The sequence below is a fragment of the Populus nigra genome, chromosome 12 (genome assembly GCF_951802175.1).
Source record: "Populus nigra chromosome 12, ddPopNigr1.1, whole genome shotgun sequence".
NCBI classification, from domain to species: Eukaryota; Viridiplantae; Streptophyta; class Magnoliopsida; order Malpighiales; family Salicaceae; genus Populus; species Populus nigra.
The window spans coordinates 5,001,363-5,023,987 of record NC_084863.1 but is presented as its reverse complement, the minus strand read 5'-3'; the positions used below and the strand labels follow the sequence as shown (position 1 = coordinate 5,023,987).

The 22,625-nt window shown below is 38.9% G+C and overlaps 5 protein-coding genes across 5 annotated transcripts; all 5 read right to left on the bottom strand.

Annotated features, from left to right (window-relative positions):
- Positions 1–1,754: 1,754 nt before the first annotated feature.
- LOC133669084 (germin-like protein subfamily 1 member 16) lies at positions 1,755–2,599 on the bottom strand. Its single transcript, XM_062089094.1, has 2 exons — positions 2,464–2,599; positions 1,755–2,320 (listed from the first exon to the last, which is right to left on the bottom strand). Exons 1-2 carry the CDS (start codon positions 2,582–2,584, stop codon positions 1,755–1,757), a joined length of 687 nt encoding a protein of 228 aa, XP_061945078.1. The 5' UTR covers positions 2,585–2,599.
- Positions 2,600–5,962: 3,363 nt separating this feature from the next.
- On the bottom strand, positions 5,963–6,807 carry LOC133669074 (germin-like protein subfamily 1 member 16). Its single transcript, XM_062089084.1, has 2 exons — positions 6,672–6,807; positions 5,963–6,528 (listed from the first exon to the last, which is right to left on the bottom strand). The coding sequence occupies exons 1-2, from the start codon at positions 6,790–6,792 to the stop codon at positions 5,963–5,965; spliced, it is 687 nt and encodes a 228-aa protein (XP_061945068.1). The 5' UTR covers positions 6,793–6,807.
- Positions 6,808–10,159: 3,352 nt separating this feature from the next.
- On the bottom strand, positions 10,160–11,004 carry LOC133669082 (germin-like protein subfamily 1 member 16). Its single transcript, XM_062089091.1, has 2 exons — positions 10,869–11,004; positions 10,160–10,725 (listed from the first exon to the last, which is right to left on the bottom strand). Exons 1-2 carry the CDS (start codon positions 10,987–10,989, stop codon positions 10,160–10,162), a joined length of 687 nt encoding a protein of 228 aa, XP_061945075.1. The 5' UTR covers positions 10,990–11,004.
- A 3,362-nt stretch (positions 11,005–14,366) lies between these two features.
- On the bottom strand, positions 14,367–15,211 carry LOC133669083 (germin-like protein subfamily 1 member 16). Its single transcript, XM_062089092.1, has 2 exons — positions 15,076–15,211; positions 14,367–14,932 (listed from the first exon to the last, which is right to left on the bottom strand). The coding sequence occupies exons 1-2, from the start codon at positions 15,194–15,196 to the stop codon at positions 14,367–14,369; spliced, it is 687 nt and encodes a 228-aa protein (XP_061945076.1). The 5' UTR covers positions 15,197–15,211.
- A 3,362-nt stretch (positions 15,212–18,573) lies between these two features.
- Positions 18,574–19,418, bottom strand: LOC133669114 (germin-like protein subfamily 1 member 16). The gene is made up of 2 exons (XM_062089139.1): positions 19,283–19,418; positions 18,574–19,139 (listed from the first exon to the last, which is right to left on the bottom strand). Exons 1-2 carry the CDS (start codon positions 19,401–19,403, stop codon positions 18,574–18,576), a joined length of 687 nt encoding a protein of 228 aa, XP_061945123.1. The 5' UTR covers positions 19,404–19,418.
- Between the last annotated feature and the right edge of the window lie 3,207 nt (positions 19,419–22,625).

Here is a 22,625-nt window from a genome sequence, read left to right as displayed (position 1 = left end):
TGGCCAAGATTGGAACATACTTGGCAGCGTACCTGTCCAGACCACTGCCCCTGATTCGGCCTGAAATCTGCAGCAGAGGTGCGCCTGTTCTGCCACTGATTCTGCCTCCAGTCTGCAGCAGAGTGGCCTCTGTTTTGGGCCTGAAATCGGTTGTTGCTGTGACGCCAATTACCCCTATAGCGTCCCCTGTTTCGGCTGTGATTGGTCATGGCAAGATGAGCAGAAATCTGAGGTGTTGGCAGCAATGGTGGCTGCTGCGGCAGAGAAGAAGAAGACAGCAGAGGTGAAGAGGATGAACCGACAGCCATGGAGTGAAAAGAATTCTTGTGCAGAAACTCATGGGTAAGGAGATGGCTATGAAGATCAGCATACGATAGCGGTTCGGCCTTGGTTATGAGGCTAGTTACCAAGTCTTTGAACTCACCGCGAAGACCACGAAACACATAGAGATTGAAATCTTCAAGAGACATTGGGCGACCAGCAGCAGCCAATTCGTCAAATAACGATTTTGCTTGCTGCATATACATACTAACGGATGCATCACCTTGCTGAAGGTCTTGAAAGGAGCCATGTAGTTGCATGATCCGGGAATTAGATGGAGAGGCAAGTGCCTTCTCAAGTGTGCGCCAAACACAATGTGAAGTAGAACAATCTACTACAAGATGCAACACATCCACGGAGAGAGAGGAGAGTAGAGCACTCAAAATAAGTTGATCTTGTTGCTTCCAACGAAGAAAAGAAGGGCTGATGGCAGAGGAAGAACTAGCCGAAGCATCAATCATATGAGATGGAGGACACGGTAAGGAGCCGTCAACAAAGTGAAAAACACCTTGACCAAGGAGATATGGCTTCATCTGCATTCTCCAATAGAGATAGTTTGTGTTTGTAAGTTTCAACGACACAATTTGGTGGGTGTTGGATAGAGGAACCATTGTTGAAGTATGTGTTCCCATAAGAGGCAAAGGAACGGCAGAATTATGAGAAGAAGAATCAGACACATGAGGAAGTTGTTCTCGACCAGCAGCAGGAGGATGACTGGCCGGTGATGTTGCAGCACCGGTGGAAGGAGGAGAATCCATGGGAAAGAGAAGAAGTTAGGGCCGGCTGCAAAGTTGCAAAGGGAGGAAAGAGTTTTGACGGCCGAAGGCTCTGATACCAAATTGAGAAATAATTAGGAGGCTTAACCTAATAGTTTGCCAACCCTTTCTATATATATGAGTAGGGCAATATACAATAGTAAAGGTGGAGATTACCACATAAGAATATGATTACAATATTTCCTATATAGTTACATTCTATAATAAGGATCAATCTTGTCACATGGTCCTTCTTATTTAAGAATTTTTCTTGACGAGACATCCTTTTGGCTTTGACTTTTTCTTATTTTTGTTTTTAGCATTTTCTTCACATGCTTTTCTGATTTATGGTTGGTTGGAGATTTTAAATTATTTTTTTTTATTTCTTTTTACCCTGGTGTGATCCCGGTAAAAGTGTGAGGTGTGATCCTAGTAACATCTTAGGATTCTAAGTAACAATAAGATATATGAAAAGATACTTTATTAAAAGTGGAATGAAGTCCTCGAAACAAGAAAAAACAAAAGTGAAAAAAATGGTCTCAAAGACCTTATTCAAATTTGTTGAAACCTATTTATTTAGGATGATAAAAATGAAAGAGATACGTTGTAATGAAGAATACATGCCAAACATGCATGAGGCTACAGCTTCATATATGTCTTCTATATAAATGTGTTCTTCTAATTGTTGTTGTCCGTCCAGAGTTGTTTCTGAAGATAGTCGACTACCTTCTTGTCCACTTGGAAGGCCTTGGTTAGAACATTAGGATTAATGGGTGGATCTGCTCCAAACACTGCCTTTGCAATTGTAATCACACCAGGGTTCTGGCTGCTTAAACTGGCGAATGCAACGGCGTTGGTTTTTCCCACATTGAGCTGGAAATGAATGAGTCCGACTGGGAACACAAAAACATCTCCCGGATTTAAGACCTTGGTGATTAGGCGATTATCTCCGTTAGCTAAGTTAGATGTGACAAAACCAACATAGAGGGTACCCTCCACCACTACTAGGATCTCAGTGGCACGAGGGTGAGTGTGGGGTGGGTTCAGGCCACCATGTGGTGCAAAATCAATGCGAGCGAAGGATATGCCAAGAGTGTTGAGTCCTGGAATTTGAGCAACATTGACAGCAGTGACATTTGAACCAACTGGACTGGAAGTGTCCCGAGGAACGTTGAGTCCAGGAAAGAAGAAATCGTTTGCAGCAACTTGCTCTGGGTCCTTGCAGAACTTTCCGTTCACAAACACTGCATGCATGAGAAAGGCATTTTTGATGCCCGTAAAAAGTCAGTCAATTAATAGATAACTAGAATATATACAGGATGCGTGATATTATCATGTAACTCCTAACAAAAACTCTTAACGAAACACTTAAAAACTAAGCACATACCACCGTCGGTTTCTTTGATGGCAACACAGAAGTCCTGAAGCGGACCAGGATCAGAGGCAGAGGCAAATGAAGAAGCCAAGGCCAGGACGACGAAAACTAGTACAAACTTGAGTCCTTCCATCAGATTCTATACCGATCTTTCTTGTGGAGAGGGGTGAGATATCTAGCGAGGATGCAAGGCTATTTATAGAGTGGAGTCATTGAATTAGTCCTAAATGAAGGCGACGAAGACTCAGTAGTTGCTCGTTCTATGATGTCAGTGATGAAACCAAGTCCTCAAAACATTTGACATTATCCGTCATATGCCAACATTCTGTTTATAATACTCTTTCCAACATGAAACTTTTCCATTAAGTTAACAGGACTGGGTGTGCATGTCTCCTGTCACAAGGCTTTATCAAAGAACTCCGGTGAAAATGTCTCTTGTCCAGAACTAAAGATTGTTAGGTGACAAAATGTTACCGGTCCTGGGTGGTTAATTGAATGGAAGTTTTTTATGATTGTCCTGTTGATACGGTTTTCTAGCTCGTTCTTAATATTGTCCACTTTCACCAAGTGCTTACAATCTTGTGTTAAAATAATGCAACTGTGAAGTCTATATGGAAATCACTAAAAACGTTCTTAATATTTCAAACTTATATCGGAGCTAGCTGGTTTAAGGTCTATATAATTAGATAGTCATCTAATCTTATTTTACCTGTCATGTAGAACTGAATAGTAATCTTATTTTGCATTGGTATCGGTAGATTGCATTAAATTTTTCCGATTGAATATGCTCTCACAATATCCATTTGTAGACACCGATGCAAATATTATCTCGGTATATACCGAAGGAATAACAGTAGAAAAATAAGGAATGAAAAAACTCCAAAAAGTACGATGACGTGTTATTTTTATAGACAGAATACCGGCAGATTTAAATACGTCGATTAAGTCCATCTGTAATATTTAATCTATGACCTAATAAGCAACCCTTCGCTCTCCATCTTCCCATTTCTTCTTCGTCCTCTATTTTTCTCTGCAACAAACAGCACAACAACCCTCCCTCCCCAATTTTATCACAAATCAATCACCCACTACAAACTAGACCACCCCAACACATAGTTTGTGCAATATCTGACCATCGCAGCTATATTCTGTCACTCATGACATCTTAAAGAATTGGCCTATACCTTTAGGGCTCACTGCTTCTTATGGCAGATTCCCAGTCAGATTGGGATGCTCGGCATTGTCAGTTTCCTGAATCAGATCAGGAGATCCTTTTGACCAACCAGATTTCAGCCATATTCTGTTCTTCAAAACGATTTATCTCACTTTGAATCCTTCATGAAAGTTGTAGACTTGTACGCGTGGATGAATTTAGGTTTTTGAATCCCCTGATTTCGATATCAGAAGCTCAAGATATTCCCTTTTGAATATCTAGTGTGAAAGCAGAGAATCCTGCCGCAAGAAGGATTCCAGCCCGATTTTTTCACGTCTTGATTGGAGGGGCCCGTTTTAATGTTTTAAGGATTTATCACATTAATTAAATACAAATTTCAAACTTTGGAAAGTGAATCGGTTTCGTTGGAGGAATTAAAAAAAAAAAAAGAGGGACTCGATCATCAGAAAATGATAGGAATTCCACCACGCTGGATAAGGAAATAAGACTTTTGCAGCATGGTACTAGGGGTGCTAATACCTTCCCTTTACGTAACCACTACCTTGCCTTAGAATCTCTGAAAGAGCAGTTAGGTTTCCTAGTGACCATAATACTAGGTGGCGACTCTTTTATTCACAAAAACAAAAAACCCGAAATCAATTCCCCGCTCCTGGGGATGGTCGCCGCGACGCCGCGCTCCGCGCAAGGGTGCAACAGGATGACGACTCCACTGGGGACCCTAGGACTAGGCTTGGTAATTGTTTTTTTTTTATATTGTTATTATTATGCTATGTGTTGTTGTTTTCCTATGAATGATACGTTGTTTAAAAGCTTGAGCATGCATCTTTATATTCTGTCATACATGGTATATTGGAGATGGGTAAGATCTTGTGGCATCCTGTCATGCATCACTTCATTATTATTATCTTTTTGAAGGCACACACATTAAACTTTAAGTTAAGTGGGGGACTAGAAGCTTGCCTTATGAATTGAGTCAAGGTTTAAGGGTGTGTAAACCCCAACTCTTTAATTTGCTCAGTGTTTATACTGACAGTGATTGGTACATGCGCCATCCCACTATCTGTTACAAGGGTGATCACTGGGACAGCAAGAGACCCTCTTTAGAGACCAAGTAGTAAACCTACCCTGTGTCTCACATAAAGAAACTAGAACCTATCCTCTGGGTATATGCTCCATAATATCTTTTGCATCAAAACAAGTCTAACCCCAAGGCATCTTTAATTCCAGGACTTGTGAACGAAATGACCACCACTGCTGAATTTTCCATCATAGAATATGGGAAAAATTCTGAACTGTCACAATTGACTGAAGGACACTACCCTAGAAGTGATGCTAAGAAGCTATCGCCAATCAAGAACCTGAATTGCACTATGAATGAGGTTAGCAAGTTAATAGCTCACTTCCAGAATGTGGATAAGGATGAATACGGACGCTTGGTAGAGATTGCAAAGGTAGAAGCTTTTAACCCAGCTATGCGAGCTCTTAATTCTCCAGATTTTTTTCCTTTAACACTTGTCTCTCAATCACACTGGCAATTAAGATATGCCTTGTAAAGTGAAGAGTGGTATTTTAGAGGGAGTCAAAGGTTGGTATCTTGCCTTAGCATGTTCTGATGAGCGCAAATTTGTTTTTGGAAAAAAAGCATTTTAGGGACTGCCACCTATCATGATAATAATGAATAGAATTCTAATACAAATCATGATTTAGTTTCAAATAATTGTTTGTATTGTTTAAGATCATTGATTATCCTTCTTCGTAGTTTCCTTTTTTATAATTAGAAAGAACTTTTACAAGCATGTAACACTGGCTATGGTTCTGGTCTATAAAAAAGAAAGGATTTTATGTGCTCAATAGGTGTTTAAAAAGTTTAGATGACTAGGATCACTTCAGGATCAATCTTGTCACATGGTCCTTCTTATTTAAGAATTTTTCTTGACGAGACATCCTTTTGGCTTTGACTTTTTCTTATTTTTGTTTTTAGCATTTTCTTCACATGCTTTTCTGATTTATGGTTGGTTGGAGATTTTAAATTATTTTTTTTATTTCTTTTTACCCTGGTGTGATCCCGGTAAAAGTGTGAGGTGTGATCCTAGTAACATCTTAGGATTCTAAGTAACAATAAGATATATGAAAAGATACTTTATTAAAAGTGGATTGAAGTCCTCAAAACAAGAAAAAAAAAAGTGAAAAAAATGGTCTCAAAGACCTTATTCAAATTTGTTGAAACCTATTTATTTAGGATGATAAAAATGAAAGAGATACGTTGTAATGAAGAATACATGCCAAACATGCATGAGGCTACAGCTTCATATATGTCTTCTATATAAATGTGTTCTTCTAATTGTTGTTGTCCGTCCAGAGTTGTTTCTGAAGATAGTCGACTACCTTCTTGTCCACTTGGAAGGCCTTGGTTAGAACATTAGGATTAATGGGTGGATCTGCTCCAAACACTGCCTTTGCAATTGTAATCACACCAGGGTTCTGGCTGCTTAAACTGGCGAATGCAACGGCGTTGGTTTTTCCCACATTGAGCTGGAAATGAATGAGTCCGACTGGGAACACAAAAACATCTCCCGGATTTAAGACCTTGGTGATTAGGCGATTATCTCCGTTAGCTAAGTTAGATGTGACAAAACCAACATAGAGGGTACCCTCCACCACTACTAGGATCTCAGTGGCACGAGGGTGAGTGTGGGGTGGGTTCAGGCCACCATGTGGTGCAAAATCAATGCGAGCGAAGGATATGCCAAGAGTGTTGAGTCCTGGAATTTGAGCAACATTGACAGCAGTGACATTTGAACCAACTGGACTGGAAGTGTCCCGAGGAACGTTGAGTCCAGGAAAGAAGAAATCGTTTGCAGCAACTTGCTCTGGGTCCTTGCAGAACTTTCCGTTCACAAACACTGCATGCATGAGAAAGGCATTTTTTATGCCCGTAAAAAGTCAGTCAATTAATAGATAACTAGAATATATACAGGATGCGTGATATTATCATGTAACTCCTGACAAAAACTCTTAACGAAACACTTAAAAACTAAGCACATACCACCATCGGTTTCTTTGATGGCAACACAGAAGTCCTGAAGCGGACCAGGATCAGAGGCAGAGGCAAATGAAGAAGCCAAGGCCAGGACGACGAAAACTAGTACAAACTTGAGTCCTTCCATCAGATTCTATACCGATCTTTCTTGTGGAGAGGGGTGAGATATCTAGCGAGGATGCAAGGCTATTTATAGAGTGGAGTCATTGAATTAGTCCTAAATGAAGGCGACGAAGACTCAGTAGTTGCTCGTTCTATGATGTCAGTGATGAAACCAAGTCCTCAAAACATTTGACATTATCCGTCATATGCCAACATTCTGTTTATAATACTCTTTCCAACATGAAACTTTTCCATTAAGTTAACAGGACTGGGTGTGCATGTCTCCTGTCACAAGGCTTTATCAAAGAACTCCGGTGAAAATGTCTCTTGTCCAGAACTAAAGATTGTTAGGTGACAAAATGTTACCGGTCCTGGGTGGTTAATTGAATGGAAGTTTTTTATGATTGTCCTGTTGATATGGTTTTCTAGCTCGTTCTTAATATTGTCCACTTTCACCAAGTGCTTACAATCTTGTGTTAAAATAATGCAACTGTGAAGTCTATATGGAAATCACTAAAAACGTTCTTAATATTTCAAACTTATATCGGAGCTAGCTGGCTTAAGGTCTATATAATTACATAGTCATCTAATCTTATTTTACCTGTCATGTAGAACTGAATAGTAATCTTATTTTGCATTGGTATCGGTAGATTGCATGAAATTTTTCCGATTGAATATGCTCTCACAATATCCATTTGTAGACACCGATGCAAATATTATCTCGGTATATACCGAAGGAATAACAGTAGAAAAATAAGGAATGAAAAAACTCCAAAAAGTACGATGACGTGTTATTTTTATAGACAGAATACCAGCAGATTTAAATACGTCGATTAAGTCCATCTGTAATATTTAATCTATGACCTAATAAGCAACCCTTCGCTCTCCATCTTCCCATTTCTTCTTCGTCCTCTATTTTTCTCTGCAACAAACAGCACAACAACCCTCCCTCCCCAATTTTATCACAAATCAATCACCCACTACAAACTAGACCACCCCAACACATCGTTTGTGCAATATCTGACAATCGCAGCTATATTCTGTCACTCATGACATCTTAAAGAATTGGCCTATACCTTTAGGGCTCACTGCTTCTTATGGCAGATTCCCAGTCAGATTGGGATGCTCGGCATTGTCAGTTTCCTGAATCAGATCAGGAGATCCTTTTGACCAACCAGATTTCAGCCATATTCTGTTCTTCAAAACGAATTTATCTCACTTTGAATCCTTCATGAAAGTTGTAGACTTGTACGCGTGGATGAATTTAGGTTTTTGAATCCCCTGATTTCGATATCAGAAGCTCAAGATATTCCCTTTTGAATATCTAGTGTGAAAGCAGAGAATCCTGCTGCAAGAAGGATTCCAGCCCGATTTTTTCACGTCTTGATTGGAGGGGCCCGTTTTAATGTTTTAAGGATTTATCACATTAATTAAATACAAATTTCAAACTTTGGAAAGTGAATCGGTTTCGTTGGAGGAATTAAAAAAAAAAAAAAAAAGAGGGACTGGATCATCAGAAAATGACAGGAATTCCACCACGCTGGATAAGGAAATAAGACTTTTGCAGCATGGTACTAGGGGTGCTAATACCTTCCCTTTACGTAACCAGTACCTTGCCTTAGAATCTCTGAAAGAGCAGTTAGGTTTCCTAGTGACCATAATACTAGGTGGCGACTCTTTTATTCACAAAAACAAAAAACCCGAAATCAATTCCCCGCTCCCGGGGATGGTCGCCGCGACGCCGCGCTCCGCGCAAGGGTGCAACAGGATGACGACTCCACTGGGGACCCTAGGACTAGGCTTGGTAATTGTTTTTTTTTTATATTGTTATTATTATGCTATGTGTTGTTGTTTTCCTATGAATGATACGTTGTTTAGAAGCTTGAGTATGCATCTTTACATTCTGTCATACATGGTATATTGGAGATGGGTAAGATCTTGTGGCATCCTGTCATGCATCACTTCATTATTATTATCTTTTTGAAGGCACACACATTAAACTTTAAGTTAAGTGGGGGACTAGAAACTTGCCTTATGAATTGAGTCAAGGTTTAAGGGTGTGTAAACCCCAACTCTTTAATTTGCTCAGTGTTTATACTGACAGTGATTGGTACATGTTTACAAGGGTGATCACTGGGATAGCAAGAGACCCTCTTTAGAGACCAAGTAGTAAACCTACCCTGTGTCTCACATAAAGAAACTAGAACCTATCCTCTGGGTATATGCTCCATAATATCTTTTGCATCAAAACAAGTCTAACCCCAAGGCATCTTTAATTCCAGGACTTGTGAATGAAATGACCACCACTGCTGAATTTTCCATCATAGAATATGGGAAAAATTCTGAACTGTCACAATTGACTGAAGGACACTACCCTAGAAGTGATGCTAAGAAGCTATCGCCAATCAAGAACCTGAATTGCACTATGAATGAGGTGAGCAAGTTAATAGCTCACTTCCAGAATGTGGATAAGGATGAATACGGACGCTTGGTAGAGATTGCAAAGGTAGAAGCTTTTAACCCAGCTGTGCGAGCTCTTAATTCTCCAGATTTTTTTCCTTTAACACTTGTCTCTCAATCACACTGGCAATTAAGATATGCCTTGTAAAGTGAAGAGTGGTATTTTAGAGGGAGTCAAAGGTTGGTATCTTGCCTTAGCATGTTCTGATGAGCGCAAATTTGTTTTTGGAAAAAAAGCATTTTAGGGACTGCCACCTATCATGATAATAATGAATAGAATTCAAATACAAATCATGATTTAGTTTCAAATAATTGTTTGTATTGTTTAAGATCATTGATTATCCTTCTTCGTAGTTTCCTTTTTTATAATTAGAAAGAACTTTTACAAGCATGTAACACTGGCTATGGTTCTGGTCTTTAAAAAAGAAAGGATTTTATGTGCTCAATAGGTGTTTAAAAAGTTTAGATGACTAGGATCACTTCAGGATCAATCTTGTCACATGGTCCTTCTTATTTAAGAATTTTTCTTGACGAGACATCCTTTTGGCTTTGACTTTTTCTTATTTTTGTTTTTAGCATTTTCTTCACATGCTTTTCTGATTTATGGTTGGTTGGAGATTTTAAATTATTTTTTTTATTTCTTTTTACCCTGGTGTGATCCCGGTAAAAGTGTGAGGTGTGATCCTAGTAACATCTTACGATTCTAAGTAACAATAAGATATATGAAAAGATACTTTATTAAAAGTGGAATGAAGTCCTCAAAACAAGAAAAAAAAAAGTGAAAAAAATGGTCTCAAAGACCTTATTCAAATTTGTTGAAACCTATTTATTTAGGATGATAAAAATGAAAGAGATACGTTGTAATGAAGAATACATGCCAAACATGCATGAGGCTACAGCTTCATATATGTCTTCTATATAAATGTGTTCTTCTAATTGTTGTTGTCCGTCCAGAGTTGTTTCTGAAGATAGTCGACTACCTTCTTGTCCACTTGGAAGGCCTTGGTTAGAACATTAGGATTAATGGGTGGATCTGCTCCAAACACTGCCTTTGCAATTGTAATCACACCAGGGTTCTGGCTGCTTAAACTGGCGAATGCAACGGCGTTGGTTTTTCCCACATTGAGCTGGAAATGAATGAGTCCGACTGGGAACACAAAAACATCTCCCGGATTTAAGACCTTGGTGATTAGGCGATTATCTCCGTTAGCTAAGTTAGATGTGACAAAACCAACATAGAGGGTACCCTCCACCACTACTAGGATCTCAGTGGCACGAGGGTGAGTGTGGGGTGGGTTCAGGCCACCATGTGGTGCAAAATCAATGCGAGCGAAGGATATGCCAAGAGTGTTGAGTCCTGGAATTTGAGCAACATTGACAGCAGTGACATTTGAACCAACTGGACTGGAAGTGTCCCGAGGAACGTTGAGTCCAGGAAAGAAGAAATCGTTTGCAGCAACTTGCTCTGGGTCCTTGCAGAACTTTCCGTTCACAAACACTGCATGCATGAGAAAGGCATTTTTGATGCCCGTAAAAAGTCAGTCAATTAATAGATAACTAGAATATATACAGGATGCGTGATATTATCATGTAACTCCTGACAAAAACTCTTAACGAAACACTTAAAAACTAAGCACATACCACCGTCGGTTTCTTTGATGGCAACACAGAAGTCCTGAAGCGGACCAGGATCAGAGGCAGAGGCAAATGAAGAAGCCAAGGCCAGGACGACGAAAACTAGTACAAACTTGAGTCCTTCCATCAGATTCTATACCGATCTTTCTTGTGGAGAGGGGTGAGATATCTAGCGAGGATGCAAGGCTATTTATAGAGTGGAGTCATTGAATTAGTCCTAAATGAAGGCGACGAAGACTCAGTAGTTGCTCGTTCTATGATGTCAGTGATGAAACCAAGTCCTCAAAACATTTGACATTATCCGTCATATGCCAACATTCTGTTTATAATACTCTTTCCAACATGAAACTTTTCCATTAAGTTAACAGGACTGGGTGTGCATGTCTCCTGTCACAAGGCTTTATCAAAGAACTCCGGTGAAAATGTCTCTTGTCCAGAACTAAAGATTGTTAGGTGACAAAATGTTACCGGTCCTGGGTGGTTAATTGAATGGAAGTTTTTTATGATTGTCCTGTTGATATGGTTTTCTAGCTCGTTCTTAATATTGTCCACTTTCACCAAGTGCTTACAATCTTGTGTTAAAATAATGCAACTGTGAAGTCTATATGGAAATCACTAAAAACGTTCTTAGTATTTCAAACTTATATCGGAGCTAGCTGGCTTAAGGTCTATATAATTAGATAGTCATCTAATCTTATTTTACCTGTCATGTAGAACTGAATAGTAATCTTATTTTGCATTGGTATCGGTAGATTGCATGAAATTTTTCCGATTGAATATGCTCTCACAATATCCATTTGTAGACACCGATGCAAATATTATCTCGGTATATACCGAAGGAATAACAGTAGAAAAATAAGGAATGAAAAAACTCCAAAAAGTACGATGACGTGTTATTTTTATAGACAGAATACCGGCAGATTTAAATACGTCGATTAAGTCCATCTGTAATATTTAATCTATGACCTAATAAGCAACCCTTCGCTCTCCATCTTCCCATTTCTTCTTCGTCCTCTATTTTTCTCTGCAACAAACAGCACAACAACCCTCCCTCCCCAATTTTATCACAACTCAATCACCCACTACAAACTAGACCACCCCAACACATAGTTTGTGCAATATCTGACCATCGCAGCTATATTCTGTCACTCATGACATCTTAAAGAATTGGCCTATACCTTTAGGGCTCACTGCTTCTTATGGCAGATTCCCAGTCAGATTGGGATGCTCGGCATTGTCAGTTTCCTGAATCAGATCAGGAGATCCTTTTGACCAACCAGATTTCAGCCATATTCTGTTCTTCAAAACGAATTTATCTCACTTTGAATCCTTCATGAAAGTTGTAGACTTGTACGCGTGGATGAATTTAGGTTTTTGAATCCCCTGATTTCGATATCAGAAGCTCAAGATATTCCCTTTTGAATATCTAGTGTGAAAGCAGAGAATCCTGCTGCAAGAAGGATTCCAGCCCGATTTTTTCACGTCTTGATTGGAGGGCCCGTTTTAATGTTTTAAGGATTTATCACATTAATTAAATACAAATTTCAAACTTTGGAAAGTGAATCGGTTTCGTTGGAGGAATTAAAAAAAAAAAAAAGAGGGACTGGATCATCAGAAAATGACAGGAATTCCACCACGCTGGATAAGGAAATAAGACTTTTGCAGCATGGTACTGGGGTGCTAATACCTTCCCTTTACGTAACCAGTACCTTGCCTTAGAATCTCTGAAAGAGCAGTTAGGTTTCCTAGTGACCATAATACTAGGTGGCGACTCTTTTATTCACAAAAACAAAAAACCCGAAATCAATTCCCCGCTCCCGGGGATGGTCGACGCGACGCCGCGCTCCGCGCAAGGGTGCAACAGGATGACGACTCCACTGGGAACCCTAGGACTAGGCTTGGTAATTGTTTTTTTTTATATTATTATTATTATGCTATGTGTTGTTGTTTTCCTATGAATGATACGTTGTTTAAAAGCTTGAGCATGCATCTTTACATTATGTCATACATGGTATATTGGAGATGGGTAAGATCTTGTGGCATCCTGTCATGCATCACTTCATTATTATTATCTTTTTGAAGGCACACACATTAAACTTTAAGTTAAGTGGGGGACTAGAAGCTTGCCTTATGAATTGAGTCAAGGTTTAAGGGTGTGTAAACCCCAACTCTTTAATTTGCTCAGTGTTTATACTGACAGTGATTGGTACATGCGCCATCCCACTATCTGTTACAAGGGTGATCACTGGGACAGCAAGAGACCCTCTTTAGAGACCAAGTAGTAAACCTACCCTGTGTCTCACATAAAGAAACTAGAACCTATCCTCTGGGTATATGCTCCATAATATCTTTTGCATCAAAACAAGTCTAACCCCAAGGCATCTTTAATTCCAGGACTTGTGAACGAAATGACCACCACTGCTGAATTTTCCATCATAGAATATGGGAAAAATTCTGAACTGTCACAATTGACTGAAGGACACTACCCTAGAAGTGATGCTAAGAAGCTATCGCCAATCAAGAACCTGAATTGCACTATGAATGAGGTGAGCAAGTTAATAGCTCACTTCCAGAATGTGGATAAGGATGAATACGGACGCTTGGTAGAGATTGCAAAGGTAGAAGCTTTTAACCCAGCTGTGCGAGCTCTTAATTCTCCAGATTTTTTTCCTTTAACACTTGTCTCTCAATCACACTGGCAATTAAGATATGCCTTGTAAAGTGAAGAGTGGTATTTTAGAGGGAGTCAAAGGTTGGTATCTTGCCTTAGCATGTTCTGATGAGCGCAAATTTGTTTTTGGAAAAAAAGCATTTTAGGGACTGCCACCTATCATGATAATAATGAATAGAATTCAAATACAAATCATGATTTAGTTTCAAATAATTGTTTGTATTGTTTAAGATCATTGATTATCCTTCTTCGTAGTTTCCTTTTTTATAATTAGAAAGAACTTTTACAAGCATGTAACACTGGCTATGGTTCTGGTCTTTAAAAAAGAAAGGATTTTATGTGCTCAATAGGTGTTTAAAAAGTTTAGATGACTAGGATCACTTCAGGATCAATCTTGTCACATGGTCCTTCTTATTTAAGAATTTTTCTTGACGAGACATCCTTTTGGCTTTGACTTTTTCTTATTTTTGTTTTTAGCATTTTCTTCACATGCTTTTCTGATTTATGGTTGGTTGGAGATTTTAAATTATTTTTTTTATTTCTTTTTACCCTGGTGTGATCCCGGTAAAAGTGTGAGGTGTGATCCTAGTAACATCTTACGATTCTAAGTAACAATAAGATATATGAAAAGATACTTTATTAAAAGTGGAATGAAGTCCTCAAAACAAGAAAAAAAAAAGTGAAAAAAATGGTCTCAAAGACCTTATTCAAATTTGTTGAAACCTATTTATTTAGGATGATAAAAATGAAAGAGATACGTTGTAATGAAGAATACATGCCAAACATGCATGAGGCTACAGCTTCATATATGTCTTCTATATAAATGTGTTCTTCTAATTGTTGTTGTCCGTCCAGAGTTGTTTCTGAAGATAGTCGACTACCTTCTTGTCCACTTGGAAGGCCTTGGTTAGAACATTAGGATTAATGGGTGGATCTGCTCCAAACACTGCCTTTGCAATTGTAATCACACCAGGGTTCTGGCTGCTTAAACTGGCGAATGCAACGGCGTTGGTTTTTCCCACATTGAGCTGGAAATGAATGAGTCCGACTGGGAACACAAAAACATCTCCCGGATTTAAGACCTTGGTGATTAGGCGATTATCTCCGTTAGCTAAGTTAGATGTGACAAAACCAACATAGAGGGTACCCTCCACCACTACTAGGATCTCAGTGGCACGAGGGTGAGTGTGGGGTGGGTTCAGGCCACCATGTGGTGCAAAATCAATGCGAGCGAAGGATATGCCAAGAGTGTTGAGTCCTGGAATTTGAGCAACATTGACAGCAGTGACATTTGAACCAACTGGACTGGAAGTGTCCCGAGGAACGTTGAGTCCAGGAAAGAAGAAATCGTTTGCAGCAACTTGCTCTGGGTCCTTGCAGAACTTTCCGTTCACAAACACTGCATGCATGAGAAAGGCATTTTTGATGCCCGTAAAAAGTCAGTCAATTAATAGATAACTAGAATATATACAGGATGCGTGATATTATCATGTAACTCCTGACAAAAACTCTTAACGAAACACTTAAAAACTAAGCACATACCACCGTCGGTTTCTTTGATGGCAACACAGAAGTCCTGAAGCGGACCAGGATCAGAGGCAGAGGCAAATGAAGAAGCCAAGGCCAGGACGACGAAAACTAGTACAAACTTGAGTCCTTCCATCAGATTCTATACCGATCTTTCTTGTGGAGAGGGGTGAGATATCTAGCGAGGATGCAAGGCTATTTATAGAGTGGAGTCATTGAATTAGTCCTAAATGAAGGCGACGAAGACTCAGTAGTTGCTCGTTCTATGATGTCAGTGATGAAACCAAGTCCTCAAAACATTTGACATTATCCGTCATATGCCAACATTCTGTTTATAATACTCTTTCCAACATGAAACTTTTCCATTAAGTTAACAGGACTGGGTGTGCATGTCTCCTGTCACAAGGCTTTATCAAAGAACTCCGGTGAAAATGTCTCTTGTCCAGAACTAAAGATTGTTAGGTGACAAAATGTTACCGGTCCTGGGTGGTTAATTGAATGGAAGTTTTTTATGATTGTCCTGTTGATATGGTTTTCTAGCTCGTTCTTAATATTGTCCACTTTCACCAAGTGCTTACAATCTTGTGTTAAAATAATGCAACTGTGAAGTCTATATGGAAATCACTAAAAACGTTCTTAGTATTTCAAACTTATATCGGAGCTAGCTGGCTTAAGGTCTATATAATTAGATAGTCATCTAATCTTATTTTACCTGTCATGTAGAACTGAATAGTAATCTTATTTTGCATTGGTATCGGTAGATTGCATGAAATTTTTCCGATTGAATATGCTCTCACAATATCCATTTGTAGACACCGATGCAAATATTATCTCGGTATATACCGAAGGAATAACAGTAGAAAAATAAGGAATGAAAAAACTCCAAAAAGTACGATGACGTGTTATTTTTATAGACAGAATACCGGCAGATTTAAATACGTCGATTAAGTCCATCTGTAATATTTAATCTATGACCTAATAAGCAACCCTTCGCTCTCCATCTTCCCATTTCTTCTTCGTCCTCTATTTTTCTCTGCAACAAACAGCACAACAACCCTCCCTCCCCAATTTTATCACAACTCAATCACCCACTACAAACTAGACCACCCCAACACATAGTTTGTGCAATATCTGACCATCGCAGCTATATTCTGTCACTCATGACATCTTAAAGAATTGGCCTATACCTTTAGGGCTCACTGCTTCTTATGGCAGATTCCCAGTCAGATTGGGATGCTCGGCATTGTCAGTTTCCTGAATCAGATCAGGAGATCCTTTTGACCAACCAGATTTCAGCCATATTCTGTTCTTCAAAACGAATTTATCTCACTTTGAATCCTTCATGAAAGTTGTAGACTTGTACGCGTGGATGAATTTAGGTTTTTGAATCCCCTGATTTCGATATCAGAAGCTCAAGATATTCCCTTTTGAATATCTAGTGTGAAAGCAGAGAATCCTGCTGCAAGAAGGATTCCAGCCCGATTTTTTCACGTCTTGATTGGAGGGCCCGTTTTAATGTTTTAAGGATTTATCACATTAATTAAATACAAATTTCAAACTTTGGAAAGTGAATCGGTTTCGTTGGAGGAATTAAAAAAAAAAAAAAGAGGGACTGGATCATCAGAAAATGACAGGAATTCCACCACGCTGGATAAGGAAATAAGACTTTTGCAGCATGGTACTGGGGTGCTAATACCTTCCCTTTACGTAACCAGTACCTTGCCTTAGAATCTCTGAAAGAGCAGTTAGGTTTCCTAGTGACCATAATACTAGGTGGCGACTCTTTTATTCACAAAAACAAAAAACCCGAAATCAATTCCCCGCTCCCGGGGATGGTCGACGCGACGCCGCGCTCCGCGCAAGGGTGCAACAGGATGACGACTCCACTGGGAACCCTAGGACTAGGCTTGGTAATTGTTTTTTTTTATATTATTATTATTATGCTATGTGTTGTTGTTTTCCTATGAATGATACGTTGTTTAAAAGCTTGAGCATGCATCTTTACATTATGTCATACATGGTATATTGGAGATGGGTAAGATCTTGTGGCATCCTGTCATGCATCACTTCATTATTATTATCTTTTTGAAGGCACACACATTAAACTTTAAGTTAAGTGGGGGACTAGAAGCTTGCCTTATGAATTGAGTCAAGGTTTAAGGGTGTGTAAACCCCAACTCTTTAATTTGCTCAGTGTTTATACTGACAGTGATTGGTACATGCGCCATCCCACTATCTGTTACAAGGGTGATCACTGGGACAGCAAGAGACCCTCTTTAGAGACCAAGTAGTAAACCTACCCTGTGTCTCACATAAAGAAACTAGAACCTATCCTCTGGGTATATGCTCCATAATATCTTTTGCATCAAAACAAGTCTAACCCCAAGGCATCTTTAATTCCAGGACTTGTGAACGAAATGACCACCACTGCTGAATTTTCCATCATAGAATATGGGAAAAATTCTGAACTGTCACAATTGACTGAAGGACACTACCCTAGAAGTGATGCTAAGAAGCTATCGCCAATCAAGAACCTGAATTGCACTATGAATGAGGTGAGCAAGTTAATAGCTCACTTCCAGAATGTGGATAAGGATGAATACGGACGCTTGGTAGAGATTGCAAAGGTAGAAGCTTTTAACCCAGCTGTGCGAGCTCTTAATTCTCCAGATTTTTTTCCTTTAACACTTGTCTCTCAATCACACTGGCAATTAAGATATGCCTTGTAAAGTGAAGAGTGGTATTTTAGAGGGAGTCAAAGGTTGGTATCTTGCCTTAGCATGTTCTGATGAGCGCAAATTTGTTTTTGGAAAAAAAGCATTTTAGGGACTGCCACCTATCATGATAATAATGAATAGAATTCAAATACAAATCATGATTTAGTTTCAAATAATTGTTTGTATTGTTTAAGATCATTGATTATCCTTCTTCGTAGTTTCCTTTTTTATAATTAGAAAGAACTTTTACAAGCATGTAACACTGGCTATGGTTCTGGTCTTTAAAAAAGAAAGGATTTTATGTGCTCAATAGGTGTTTAAAAAGTTTAGATGACTAGGATCACTTCAGGATCAATCTTGTCACATGGTCCTTCTTATTTAAGAATTTTTCTTGACGAGACATCCTTTTGGCTTTGACTTTTTCTTATTTTTGTTTTTAGCATTTTCTTCACATGCTTTTCTGATTTATGGTTGGTTGGAGATTTTAAATTATTTTTTTTATTTCTTTTTACCCTGGTGTGATCCCGGTAAAAGTGTGAGGTGTGATCCTAGTAACATCTTACGATTCTAAGTAACAATAAGATATATGAAAAGATACTTTATTAAAAGTGGAATGAAGTCCTCAAAACAAGAAAAAAAAAAGTGAAAAAAATGGTCTCAAAGACCTTATTCAAATTTGTTGAAACCTATTTATTTAGGATGATAAAAATGAAAGAGATACGTTGTAATGAAGAATACATGCCAAACATGCATGAGGCTACAGCTTCATATATGTCTTCTATATAAATGTGTTCTTCTAATTGTTGTTGTCCGTCCAGAGTTGTTTCTGAAGATAGTCGACTACCTTCTTGTCCACTTGGAAGGCCTTGGTTAGAACATTAGGATTAATGGGTGGATCTGCTCCAAACACTGCCTTTGCAATTGTAATCACACCAGGGTTCTGGTTGCTTAAACTGGCGAATGCAACGGCGTTGGTTTTTCCCACATTGAGCTGGAAATGAATGAGTCCGACTGGGAACACAAAAACATCTCCCGGATTTAAGACCTTGGTGATTAGGCGATTATCTCCGTTAGCTAAGTTAGATGTGACAAAACCAACATAGAGGGTACCCTCCACCACTACTAGGATCTCAGTGGCACGAGGGTGAGTGTGGGGTGGGTTCAGGCCACCATGTGGTGCAAAATCAATGCGAGCGAAGGATATGCCAAGAGTGTTGAGTCCTGGAATTTGAGCAACATTGACAGCAGTGACATTTGAACCAACTGGACTGGAAGTGTCCCGAGGAACGTTGAGTCCAGGAAAGAAGAAATCGTTTGCAGCAACTTGCTCTGGGTCCTTGCAGAACTTTCCGTTCACAAACACTGCATGCATGAGAAAGGCATTTTTGATGCCCGTAAAAAGTCAGTCAATTAATAGATAACTAGAATATATACAGGATGCGTGATATTATCATGTAACTCCTGACAAAAACTCTTAACGAAACACTTAAAAACTAAGCACATACCACCGTCGGTTTCTTTGATGGCAACACAGAAGTCCTGAAGCGGACCAGGATCAGAGGCAGAGGCAAATGAAGAAGCCAAGGCCAGGACGACGAAAACTAGTACAAACTTGAGTCCTTCCATCAGATTCTATACCGATCTTTCTTGTGGAGAGGGGTGAGATATCTAGCGAGGATGCAAGGCTATTTATAGAGTGGAGTCATTGAATTAGTCCTAAATGAAGGCGACGAAGACTCAGTAGTTGCTCGTTCTATGATGTCAGTGATGAAACCAAGTCCTCAAAACATTTGACATTATCCGTCATATGCCAACATTCTGTTTATAATACTCTTTCCAACATGAAACTTTTCCATTAAGTTAACAGGACTGGGTGTGCATGTCTCCTGTCACAAGGCTTTATCAAAGAACTCCGGTGAAAATGTCTCTTGTCCAGAACTAAAGATTGTTAGGTGACAAAATGTTACCGGTCCTGGGTGGTTAATTGAATGGAAGTTTTTTATGATTGTCCTGTTGATATGGTTTTCTAGCTCGTTCTTAATATTGTCCACTTTCACCAAGTGCTTACAATCTTGTGTTAAAATAATGCAACTGTGAAGTCTATATGGAAATCACTAAAAACGTTCTTAGTATTTCAAACTTATATCGGAGCTAGCTGGCTTAAGGTCTATATAATTAGATAGTCATCTAATCTTATTTTACCTGTCATGTAGAACTGAATAGTAATCTTATTTTGCATTGGTATCGGTAGATTGCATGAAATTTTTCCGATTGAATATGCTCTCACAATATCCATTTGTAGACACCGATGCAAATATTATCTCGGTATATACCGAAGGAATAACAGTAGAAAAATAAGGAATGAAAAAACTCCAAAAAGTACGATGACGTGTTATTTTTATAGACAGAATACCGGCAGATTTAAATACGTCGATTAAGTCCATCTGTAATATTTAATCTATGACCTAATAAGCAACCCTTCGCTCTCCATCTTCCCATTTCTTCTTCGTCCTCTATTTTTCTCTGCAACAAACAGCACAACAACCCTCCCTCCCCAATTTTATCACAACTCAATCACCCACTACAAACTAGACCACCCCAACACATAGTTTGTGCAATATCTGACCATCGCAGCTATATTCTGTCACTCATGACATCTTAAAGAATTGGCCTATACCTTTAGGGCTCACTGCTTCTTATGGCAGATTCCCAGTCAGATTGGGATGCTCGGCATTGTCAGTTTCCTGAATCAGATCAGGAGATCCTTTTGACCAACCAGATTTCAGCCATATTCTGTTCTTCAAAACGAATTTATCTCACTTTGAATCCTTCATGAAAGTTGTAGACTTGTACGCGTGGATGAATTTAGGTTTTTGAATCCCCTGATTTCGATATCAGAAGCTCAAGATATTCCCTTTTGAATATCTAGTGTGAAAGCAGAGAATCCTGCTGCAAGAAGGATTCCAGCCCGATTTTTTCACGTCTTGATTGGAGGGCCCGTTTTAATGTTTTAAGGATTTATCACATTAATTAAATACAAATTTCAAACTTTGGAAAGTGAATCGGTTTCGTTGGAGGAATTAAAAAAAAAAAAAAAGAGGGACTGGATCATCAGAAAATGACAGGAATTCCACCACGCTGGATAAGGAAATAAGACTTTTGCAGCATGGTACTGGGGTGCTAATACCTTCCCTTTACGTAACCAGTACCTTGCCTTAGAATCTCTGAAAGAGCAGTTAGGTTTCCTAGTGACCATAATACTAGGTGGCGACTCTTTTATTCACAAAAACAAAAAACCCGAAATCAATTCCCCGCTCCCGGGGATGGTCGACGCGACGCCGCGCTCCGCGCAAGGGTGCAACAGGATGACGACTCCACTGGGAACCCTAGGACTAGGCTTGGTAATTGTTTTTTTTTATATTATTATTATTATGCTATGTGTTGTTGTTTTCCTATGAATGATACGTTGTTTAAAAGCTTGAGCATGCATCTTTACATTATGTCATACATGGTATATTGGAGATGGGTAAGATCTTGTGGCATCCTGTCATGCATCACTTCATTATTATTATCTTTTTGAAGGCACACACATTAAACTTTAAGTTAAGTGGGGGACTAGAAGCTTGCCTTATGAATTGAGTCAAGGTTTAAGGGTGTGTAAACCCCAACTCTTTAATTTGCTCAGTGTTTATACTGACAGTGATTGGTACATGCGCCATCCCACTATCTGTTACAAGGGTGATCACTGGGACAGCAAGAGACCCTCTTTAGAGACCAAGTAGTAAACCTACCCTGTGTCTCACATAAAGAAACTAGAACCTATCCTCTGGGTATATGCTCCATAATATCTTTTGCATCAAAACAAGTCTAACCCCAAGGCATCTTTAATTCCAGGACTTGTGAACGAAATGACCACCACTGCTGAATTTTCCATCATAGAATATGGGAAAAATTCTGAACTGTCACAATTGACTGAAGGACACTACCCTAGAAGTGATGCTAAGAAGCTATCGCCAATCAAGAACCTGAATTGCACTATGAATGAGGTGAGCAAGTTAATAGCTCACTTCCAGAATGTGGATAAGGATGAATACGGACGCTTGGTAGAGATTGCAAAGGTAGAAGCTTTTAACCCAGCTGTGCGAGCTCTTAATTCTCCAGATTTTTTTCCTTTAACACTTGTCTCTCAATCACACTGGCAATTAAGATATGCCTTGTAAAGTGAAGAGTGGTATTTTAGAGGGAGTCAAAGGTTGGTATCTTGCATTAGCATGTTCTGATGAGTGCAAATTTGTTTTTGGAAAAAAAGCATTTTAGGGACTGCCACCTATCATGATAATAATGAATAGAATTCAAATACAAATCATGATTTAGTTTCAAATAATTGTTTGTATTGTTTAAGATCATTGATTATCCTTCTTCGTAGTTTCCTTTTTTATAATTAGAAAGAACTTTTACAAGCATGTAACACTGGCTATGGTTCTGGTCTTTAAAAAAAAAAGGATTTTATGTGCTCAATAGGTGTTTAAAAAGTTTAGATGACTAGGATCACTTCAGGATCAATCTTGTCACATGGTCCTTCTTATTTAAGAATTTTTCTTGACGAGACATCCTTTTGGCTTTGACTTTTTCTTATTTTTGTTTTTAGCATTTTCTTCACATGCTTTTCTGATTTATGGTTGGTTGGAGATTTTAAATTATCTTTTTTTATTCTTTTTTACCCTGGTGTGATCCCGGTAAAAATGTGAGGTGTGATCCTAGTAACATCTTAGGATTCTAAAGCAACAATAAGATATATGAAAAGATACTTTATTAAAAGTGGAATGAAGTCCTCAAAACAAGAAAAAA